The 10,489-nt window shown below is 39.0% G+C and overlaps 1 protein-coding gene across 2 annotated transcripts; it reads right to left on the bottom strand.

Annotated features, from left to right (window-relative positions):
* Positions 1-1,635: 1,635 nt before the first annotated feature.
* Positions 1,636-10,189, bottom strand: entpd4 (ectonucleoside triphosphate diphosphohydrolase 4). 2 transcript variants are annotated; one of them, XM_034148643.1, is made up of 13 exons: positions 10,055-10,189; positions 9,254-9,384; positions 8,749-8,943; positions 8,462-8,667; positions 8,170-8,320; positions 7,934-8,037; positions 7,548-7,607; positions 7,284-7,408; positions 6,485-6,651; positions 5,201-5,525; positions 4,213-4,298; positions 3,938-4,099; positions 1,636-2,726 (listed from the first exon to the last, which is right to left on the bottom strand). In XM_034148643.1, the coding sequence occupies exons 2-13, from the start codon at positions 9,259-9,261 to the stop codon at positions 2,492-2,494; spliced, it is 1,824 nt and encodes a 607-aa protein (XP_034004534.1). In that variant the 5' UTR covers positions 9,262-9,384; positions 10,055-10,189; the 3' UTR covers positions 1,636-2,491. The 2 variants fall into 2 exon arrangements, with proteins under 2 accessions (XP_034004534.1, XP_034004533.1); XM_034148642.1 differs by having other exon boundaries at positions 7,260-7,408; positions 10,055-10,188.
* Positions 10,190-10,489: the final 300 nt, after the last annotated feature.

The raw sequence follows: 10,489 nt of genomic DNA on the forward strand, positions 1-10,489 counted from the left end.
ATCATACCTTGGTTGATGATTGGCTAATGGTTACACAAGCCAAACAATCGTTATGACATCATGAAGTGGCCTAAATCTGATCAGCTCATTTTCAGACAGGTTTTTATATAAATGGATCAGGACAAAAAGAGAGGGAATGTTTTTTCCTGAAACTTTCAGAATCTCTTTACACAGAGGGGACACATGTTGATGTAGAAAAGACATGAAGAAGAGGATTTTGCATAATAGGTGACCTTTAAGTATTTTTTATTTACCTTTTCTCAAATGTATTTTAGCTAAATGTCACACTCCTCTTTAGTTGTATGCTGTTGTGCAAGGTGGTTGGGACTGGTGGGAAATTAGTGATGCATTTTCCCCTCTTGGTCAATCAAGGTGTGACCTTTCCTCAGGGTTTAAAAGAGGTATGCACAGTGTTTTTGTGCTCCTTTCTTTAGATATAATGCAACATCGTATCAGCAGATTTTGTCAGGGATTAATTCTGTTTTTTAGGACCTTTCGAGACTTTAATGCTATCTGTGACTTGAGCATTCTGAAACCTATACTTTGTGCCGGCCTCCCCATTACTCATCATGCTTTATTCGAAATATATATATATTTATTTGAATTGGCTAAAAAGAACATTGTTCTTATTATACATATTTAGACTTTGGGCATGTGTACTGTTTTTTCAATATATTTAATCATACAATATGTATCTGAGAAAAAAATATTGTTATTAGGAAATTATAGCAAGTTGTAGTGCAAATGTAAGCACAAATACACAATGTTAAGAAAATGTCAAGTAATTAATATAACAATCTTTTTTGTCCAATTAATACAAAAAAAATACCAAATCGTAACTTGGTGTTTAAAGTGTGATTGTTTTCATGATCTAAAGCAGGGGTGTCAAACTCAAATACACAGTGGGCCAAAATAAAAAAATTGGTACTAGTCGAGGGCCGGACTTGTTCAATGTTTATTGCAAAACGTATTGAAATGAAATGATTGCACATATTAAACCTGGAACTAACAAAGCTTAAATTATTGCCTATAAAAACATTAAACATTAAATAATCAGTTGCATTCATTTCTTACGGCTCTATCTGCAGAGTCATTTCTTATGATTACATTTTTCCACAGGCCAACAACAGCTTCAAAAAAACTATTTCCCTCAAAGAAAAAACCAAACATGCCCTGTTGTCGCAAGAAACAAAGTCCAAAGGGAAACATCCATGTAAACTCAGGTTGCTGCTCTGTGATGCTAGTTCAAGCCAGATACTTGGCATCTCATCTTGGGTGCAAGTTCATCAATGTTTGGGGTCAGGCTCGGAGCTGAGGAAACCCTCAGGATTGAGTGAAGGTGTGCGTGCAATATACCGGCGGGCCAGATCTAATAGGAATTAAACATTATCCTGAGGGCCGAAATTAAATCTACCACGGGCCTGATTTGGCCCCCGGGCCTTGAGTTTGACACATGTGGTCTAAAGAATGTCAAACTTGTACAATTAAATTACTCAAAGTATTTCAGTACTCCTAAATGTCGATGTTTTACCTTACATGTATAGAACAACCACCACCAAATATTAGATTTACTACCAAGAAATAGACAAGTGTTGTTTTAGTCTGATCTGATCTGAAAAAACAACCATACAGGTGTACCATAAATCCTTTATTACTGAATTTCAATGTGACAACACTTATTTCGCATTCATCTGTGCAAACATTACACTATAGACCGTATTCGTATAAATAATGGGGCATGTGCTTACATTTACAATCCCCTCACAGCAGTGATATGACAGCTTCTGAAAATGAAGCCCAACGTAAATATATGCCACGGTATCCGACGTTAAAAGTCAGATGACCCAACATAAGAATTTCAGCAGGGCTTTCGGAGAGATTTATTCTCTCTCTAAAAAAAACGTTTTTGGAGTTTTCCCAACAGTGAGAAGACATGTATTGCACTAGTATAGCGATAAAGGATACTTGTCCTGTTGAGAAGGAAACATTTGGGAAGAAAACTAAAAGACCATTCCAGATGGGATGTGTTTCTCAACTGCATTACAAACTCCTCTTTCTGATAATTATAGATTGGATTGCATTTGAGTTTCCTGTAGAAATGGCAAGTGCTTGTACAGTACCATAAACCAACTATAAAAGAAACCAAAAATAGATATCATACAAATAAAAAGGCATAAATAAAGGCAAATGTCAACTTTTGTGTAATTCAAAGTTTAGACTCCATATTTGCTAGTGAGCAAAGTACCGTTGTGTTTGTCTTTTTTCGGACATGAATAGGAAAACACCTGGAGACAAGAACAGGCAAGAACGTGGATGAAAAAACACGTCATAATTAAACAAAATAACAAAAATATTTTCATGGCTCAGGTAAGATCTTCCATATATGTCCAATTTGTACTACAATCTCTGTTGCAAGCAGACTTCAAACGCTCACGAACAATCAAACAGCTCAAGGAGATCTGCTTTGGAAAGTCACATCCTGTCAAGACTTTTAGAGAGTGATGGGGATTGTGGGCGAGCCGAGACCCTCCTCCAGCCAGGGCACAGAGGAGGGGGTGCAGTGCTGTGCCGCGCGCCGATGGATGCGACGCAGCCGCAGCAGGTACAGCATGATGGACAACACAACAATGAAGAAACAAGCCAGGAATAAATAGTGGTTGTTGACAAAGGAGAAGCTGTGCCGCCAGTGAGAGTGCACTCCTTTCAGACCTTCCTGCTGGATGTCCCTGAGAGGGAAACACAAAATAAAACATACATATTAGACCTAGAGATAATGTGTTCACAAAAGTTCAGTTCAGTGCCCTGCTCATGTGTTTAGGTCAAGAAAGTTTGCGTTGATAGACTGATGTTTTGCAAGGATGCTTTCAATTTATGCTAAGAGTGCATGCTTTTTATCTAATAGTGTTTTATTTGTTGTCTCTATCGTCACTTTTGCTGTAACAACATACATTTCCCCCTATGTGGGATGAATAAAGTGATTCTGATTATGACCTTAGTAACATGTACATTTATAAGGCTTAAACCTGCAACACTGCAATCTTATTCAAAGTAAGCTGGATCAAGAGTAGCTAGTCCATTATTAAATCACAAACAATATTACATTGAAAGATACCAGTTTTGTTGGATAATCACTTTAAGGTAGGGCTGTGCAATTAATCGTATTTTAATCGCAATTACGATTTTGGCCTGCCACAATTACGAAAACAACATAATCGAAAAAAACGATTATTTTGCTTTGCTTGGTTGTGACAGTGCACTGCAACATATTTGATCTAATTTATTTTAGTCTAATTTATTTGTATTTATCATATTTACATATGTTTAGTAGCTTGTTGAAGTGCGCTCCAAAATATTTGTTGATCTTGTTTATTGGTATTTATTATTTTGATATTATTTATTTAAATGTAAATATAAATGTATCATTTAATTTATTTTTTTTATTGGTTTTTCAGTTGAATTATACATTCAGGGTAATCAACAGTTATAAGATACTGTTCAAATTATTATTTGTATTTGTTTTAAAGTTCAATAAATGGATGTTTTCAAAGTCAATGAATAATCGTATTTAATAATCGTGATATCAATTATTGACCAAAATAATCGTGATTATGATTTTTGCCATAATCGCACAGCCCGACTTTAATGTATTTGTAGTTCAGTGTGATCCACTTGCTGCTAACGGCTTGGTGCTCTGCTCAGTTACAGACAATCCTGAGTACTGATCATTGTTTTGATGATCCACTCAGGTTTAGCCATGAGCTGTTATCAAAGACAGCTTAGAAGACTAGTCAGTCATTCCTCCACTCACATGGCAGGACAGATTCTTAACAATCATTACTTAAAGTCAAAGTCAACTTCATTGTCAATCTTTCAGTTTGTGTGTACAGACAAAGACAAAGCTTGATAGTAAGTAAACATGAGAGAAAATCTAACTTACCTCAAAGGCAGAAAGCGTGTCCTGTAGAGAATAGCTCCAAGCGTCCATTGGACCTCTTTATCGTAGACCAACAGAGCGGTCTTCAGGTTTTTATAGTTGGCTGGGAAAGAGAAGCCAGAGTGCAATACTTCATGCATCCACGCTGATTTGAAACACTGGTACCTGCAGGCATAATAAGAACAAAAATCATAAATAATCTTGTCCAAAGAAGCAGGAGTATTTTGGGGGGATTTGACCAACTGTTGTTAGCGGTTTGATAATCCTGCGTGACTTACTTCAGCCTGTGAAGATCAGCATGTGTGGCGTACAGTCCAGAGTCAAAGCGCTCCTTCAGAGTCTTCCACTGGGTGGAGCAGTAACTCTGGAAATGTTTAATGACAACATCAGGACACTTTTTCATTGTAGGACATCAATAAAAAGTACCTTTGTTCCAAATGATAAAAAGGGAACAATTAGTTATGTATTGATGGTATATCTAACATGCTCTGTGAGAGTAATTGCAAATTCCAAAAATGCACAACAGGAATACACGTCTTGTTTTAGTTTTGCATAAATGGACTACAACTGTGGCAGCTGCTCAGTCCGTAGATACTTAGCGTGGTCACTGGTTCAAGTCCCAGTATGGGCAAAAAACCCATGTTCCTGAGCCCTGCCAAAGCTTCATTGAGCAATGCACTGAACCCATAACTAATCCTGGGTGCCGAAACATTGCAGCTCGTTTGCTCTGACACCTCTCCATGTTTGTCCATCTTAGGCCTAATCTATATTAGGTCCTGTTTCATGCGTGCATATTTGGACAATTTGTGAACAAAAATGCAGGTTCTTTACTTGAGTAAAAGTACTAAGGCCACATTGTAAAAATACTCAATTTAAGTAAAAGTATTTAAGAACGACTAGGAAAATGTACTTTAAGTATTATGAGTAAAATAACTAATTGCAGAAAAAACCTATTTAAAAATATTTCACATTTAAGAAGCTGGAACTGAAATATTTCTTAATTCCAATTAATTTTCTTTTAACCGGCTCATGGTTTTAGTTCCTTAAATATAATTTTGGGTGGTTTAATCTATAACTAAAGTGATTTCTAAGTGTAAAATCTGAAGTACTATAAAATGAAAATAATTGGGTAAAGTACAAGTACCTCAAATACTTCCACCACTGATACCAACAGAGTGAAATCTAAATGTTCCTTGTTGTGGGATTAACAGAGTCTTCTTCTTCTACTAATGACAATAAAAGACCCTCTCCCTGTGGAGCATTTACCTTAGCAGCCTTGGAGTATTTGGAGGCGTTATAGTCCCCGCCCATTCGCAGCACGTCTTCGGTGCAGTAGTAGAACTCGGAGAAGCCGTAGAACTGGCTGTTGTTGTAGTTGATGGCCGGCTGGTAGATGCCGTTGAGGGAGGTCAGGGTCTCGTTGGTGCGGTTGAGGAACGGCTGCAGGATGTGTCGACACTGGTCAAAGTCTCCGGTGCCTCGCAGATGGAGCTTCCCTGTGGACGAACCGATCTCATCCTGCAGGTCAGCGGGGAGACACGGGTCGAGGAGAGGAGAATCTGCCGTCTCACCCGCATGCTGATCCAACAGCCTGGAGAAATCAGCAGTGCAGTGTAAGTACACATAATGCTGGGTATAAAAAGTCCCCTATTATACTGTTTTTCATTAATATATTATAGGTCTCAGATTTATACAAAACATGTCTCTGAAGTGTTTGGCTCCAAACACCAAACAGATCATTGCAGCATCCCATAATCCCCTCTGTTTCAGCCCTGTTTCAAAAGAGCTGATTCTCTGACTGTTACTTTAGATGAAAATAAGGAGCCACTCCCCTCTGAGAGATATTTGGTTAAAAAGAACACAATAGGGGCTTTCACACCAAGTTCTTTTCCCACAATAGTTCATGAGAACTCTTTTAGTTCTGATGAACTAAAGCAGATCGCGTTCACACCGCAATGAGTCCCAGAGGGAGGATTAGGCAAATGAAGCCGGTGACGTCACTTCTTCTTCTTCTGCTTTGGGTTTACTGGCAGGCCGCAAACCACTTCACGGCGTATACTGCCACCCGAAGTCCCCGGCTGGAAGTCCCCGGAGTTGGGGACTGGCTTCAGTAGAAGCTGCTGGGACTCTGATGAACTAATTTAGTTCAGGGGGCTTTTTGGTGTGAACGCAAATATATCTGAGTTCTGATGAACTATTGTGGGAAAAGTACTCCGGTGTGAACGCGCCAAATGGTGCTCTAGGAGGAGATTCAGGTGATAAAGTGTGGGGGGGGGTTACCTTGGTTGGTTATTGGCTAATGGTTACACAAGCCAAACAATCGTTATGACATCATAAAGTGGCCAAAATCTGATCAGCTCATTTTCAGACAGGTTTTTATATAAATGGATCAGGACAAAAAGAGAGAGAATCTTTTTTCCTGAAACTTTCAGAGTCTCTTTACACAGAGGGGACACATGTTGATGTAGAAAAGACATGAAGAAGTGGATTTTGCATAATAGGTGACCTTTAAGAGATATTTACAAGAAATTATCTGATTATATGTCTCACTTGTTTCGGGTGGCAGTATTTTTGATGACACTCTCCTCATATCTTTGGCGGGCTGCATTTCCTCCGAACCCCAGGAAGGTGGACACATAAACACGATAAACATGCTCTGTGCGATGTGCGTCACAGCCTAAGTTAAACTCGGCCAGTAAGTTCTTGGCAACTTCCTCCTGGGGGAACAAAGAAAAATCAGGCTGGGGACCCTCATGATGCACCAATGTATATCCAAAATGGTTTCATATTTTGAAATGACGGTAGTGCTCACATGCAACACATCACTTTGTTATACAGCATGTTGTAAGGGCACATTTAGTTACATTTTAAATTGTCATGTCTAGCATATCTCAAAACATCAAAGAACAAAGGCTGAAACTATATAAAAAGATGACAATGAAAATTCAATTGTGCATCATGTGGTTTAAGGGAATAATGAGAGTAAAAAGGAAAAGCAGTGTATGCCAAACCTGCACATAATCACTACAACACAAAATAAATCACATGGGCTTCCATTACATTTAACGATCTCTATATATATATGACGTATTTTTTACACGACTTAATGATCTCAGTCTGTTCTCCTGCTATAGGGCCATGCAGCAGGCTTACAGTACGCCTTCAATAGTGATGGATGGAGAGCAGATCGTCTCCAGGGGACAAAATGAGGCATACAGGGTTTTAAACCAGGGAATGACAGAGGTTGGAAGGAGGGAGAAGAACAAAGGGTGAGTGACAAAAACCAAAGACAGCACAAAAAAAAGAATTGGTTGTGGATAATAACCTGCTGTGGAGAAGCAAAGCTTACAGTTTTGGGCACTTCGTATGCGATCTGTGTGGAGACCCCGCCCATGTCCAGGACTCCGGCGGTCCTTTTCCTCACCAGAGCCTCCTGCTGCTCGCTGACATTCACCTCAACTACAGCTTCTCCATCTAGAGAGGGTGACAGGAGAGAGGAGAGTCAGGCAGGGAAGGTATATCATGTGATTACTGTGTGACTACAGATATGTTTGGGTGGGAGACTTTTTTTAAAATGGCACACCGTTGACACACTACATGCTTGTTTCCTTACCGTTGTGCACATGGTTAAACCTTCCGAGGACGAAGTTGATTCCAATCCATGCATAGACACCTGAAAGCCAAATTGTTTAATCAATACTTATGTTTTAGCAGCATCTTCAATCTTAATACACTTTAAATAAAAAAGATACAGTACAGTGGAGAATCATAAACCCCTTGTTTTAGGAAATGCATTTGAATTTGTCATATATAACAAGTCAAATAGTTCCACACCAATGAAGTAGAAATCAAAACAAATGCATTGTATTAAATAGGTTTAACATACTTAAAATGTTTCATAAAGTCATATATAAATAAAACTGCAACTGCAACACATTAATTTAAAGTTGAAATAATCGTTTTTCAATCCTGTCTACCGTTATTATTCCTTTCATTTACCTTCCTGTTTTCCAGAAATCACTTCCACATGAGAATCAGAGAAAAGGAAGTTGAAGTGGACCGGGATGTCAGTTCGCAGATCCTCAAGAAGTGCTTCTTGTTGACTGAGATTTAACAAAAGCACAAACTTTATTAGAAAAAAAAGTGTGGTGTATAAAACATCAAAGCGTTCACTTACATCACGTGTTATCGGAGGGTTAACATTATAAGGTGACGATCATTTAGCCCGACTGTACCTTTCAGGAAGGATTCTCATTCCAGCTGTGCACAGGATGTACAGGGGGGTCTCTTGGTGCTTATTTTTGGGAATGTGTTGGGCTGCAAAGCTCAGCAATGGATAGATATAATCACTTGCTTTCTCTGGTGTTTTAGCCAATTCAGAGATGCCTACAAAGACAAAAGATCACGACCAAACATATATTTTATCTGGGGTTTAGAATGAGCTAGCATGTTAGAATTTGTCTTCAAACAAACGGTGCTAACACTTAAGTAATTCTTACATAAAATATGGTTTAATATGGCACTAACCTGGTTTGATCTTCATGACCACTGGTTTGCGGTGTTGATCTCTCATTTGCTGAATGTCCAGCAGTTCATGGGGATTGCCATTATGCCGGGGCCAACAGTACACAAAAACCCTGGAGCCACTGCTGCCACAGTCCACCACCAGGCCGTAGTTTAGATCGGGATTACTTGTATCTGTTGCATCCACATCAGTCACCCTTGCCAAGTGCCTTTTGGACAAGAAGAATTGTTAAGGCGATACTGCCTGTGTTTAATGTAACAACGGATTTGGGGAGCAGCTATTAGTTTACCTGTGAAAGTGGTTTTCTTCTCTGAGCCAGCTGGCGTGCCCCTTTGAGAGAAGCAGCAGGTAAAGCAGTCCAATGAGGCCGAGCAGCAGGCCGATGAAAAGCAGCTGTCTGAGGGAAGGTGTCAGGAGCCGAGGAAGAAACAGGGACGACAGGCTGAAATGCCATGAGGCTGGGAAAAGGCACGAAAAGCTGATCCTGCCAACAAATAAGAATCAGAAACAGGATTATTACCATGTAGGTACACGTACGAGGAATTTGACTTGGTGTGGTGATGCATACATAAAAGTAAAACAAAAATTAAAAACACAGATAGAGAACTATTTTAAGAAAACTATAAAAAAATAATGCAAATAATAAAAAATATAGTAAACTACAGCAGTATTTACATGGAAATAGAATAGAGTAACGAGAGGAGTCCGTGAAAAAAGCATCCTTAAACATTTCAGAGATATGAGAAAGTTCACAATGAATTTACATTCCCACAAATGACAGCTGACAGACCCACCTTCCCATGATGCAGATTGTCGTCTTCTTGTTAGTGCAGTTGGTTTGGAGATTTAAGAATCAGTCTGCTGAAGATGTGAGATGTGGCTTGATCCACCGCTCCATCCCGTTTTCCTCACTTGTCACCATGACCTTTTTAGGGAGAAATGTCGATGTGTTAAATGAGAAGTACTCAGATAATGCACTTGAGTAAAAGTAGAAATACCAGAGTGTAGGAACTAGGAATTAGCATCTAAATATACATGTATATAATGCAGATTGGCCCATTTCAAAAAAAGATATAATAAGTTTTGATTATAATGATTGATCATTAAAGTGTTCATCACAGCTGGTAAAGGTTGAGCTAGTTTTGATGACTTTGTATACTGCAGGGTAGCTTGTGAATGTTCTCCACGTGTACCTAAAGTCTTATTTAAATGTTGATTATATTTCACATTATTAATCCCAAAGTTAAATTCCTTTACACCACTGTCTGAGGGTTTGTTATGAGAATGGCCTAAGGTCGCACGAAGCTGTCAGACTAGTTCTCATAATTGGACAGAATGTTCTCACGTGGTTGGTATATCTTGTTGCCTGTTGAATTACCCATTTTAACGAATTTAAAACAGAAATCAACCCGATATAATGGGAGCTGGACAAACACTGTAAAGATTAAGTACGTAGCGTCTGTGGAGAGTCACTATGCTAAGTGTTTGGCTGTAGCATCGAGCTAAAATAGCTACAATTACCACATTTCTACACATCGTCAGTGTCAAAACAGCACAGTGATATGTTCGAGGCATTTAAAATATGTCATACTTACTAACTCATAAGTGAAAGTCCCTCCTTTATTGGAGAAATCGACATTTCTGGGCAGCCAGATGCTAGCTGCTGGCTAATGTTTTAGCGAGTATGTGGCAGGTCTCCGGCGAGTGACGTGGTTCTGATGCGGTGCGTTGGATTTTGTCTCCGCGTTGCCCGGATAACAAGCAGCAAAATCCCAAACCGCCCACCATTACTTCTTCGTATTTTCCATTTCATTTCGGGTAACAAACATGATTAAGATGCACTAGCCCCACCTAGGAGCTGGCATATAGATCAGGAAACAAATAACTAAGAAATTGGAGATGCTGTTTTGTTCAACTTCAAAATGTAGGAAACATAAACTCCGGTTGACTTCCCAGAAAATAAAATAAATCCAAAATCTAAATCTATTTTCTGATCAGGCATTAAACTGTCAAAATTAATGTGCCAAATA

Source organism: Trematomus bernacchii, unplaced genomic scaffold, assembly GCF_902827165.1.
Source record: "Trematomus bernacchii unplaced genomic scaffold, fTreBer1.1, whole genome shotgun sequence".
NCBI lineage: Eukaryota > Metazoa > Chordata > Actinopteri > Perciformes > Nototheniidae > Trematomus > Trematomus bernacchii.

Excerpts from the sequence above, each read along its gene's own strand:
- entpd4 (XM_034148642.1), bottom strand. Across the intron at positions 8,668-8,748 it reads GAAGAAAACCACTTTCACAG|GCACTTGGCAAGGGTGACTG; the intron begins GTAAACTAATAG and ends CTTGTCCAAAAG. Across the intron at positions 8,038-8,169 it reads ATGAGAATCCTTCCTGAAAG|TCAACAAGAAGCACTTCTTG; the intron begins GTACAGTCGGGC and ends GTTAAATCTCAG.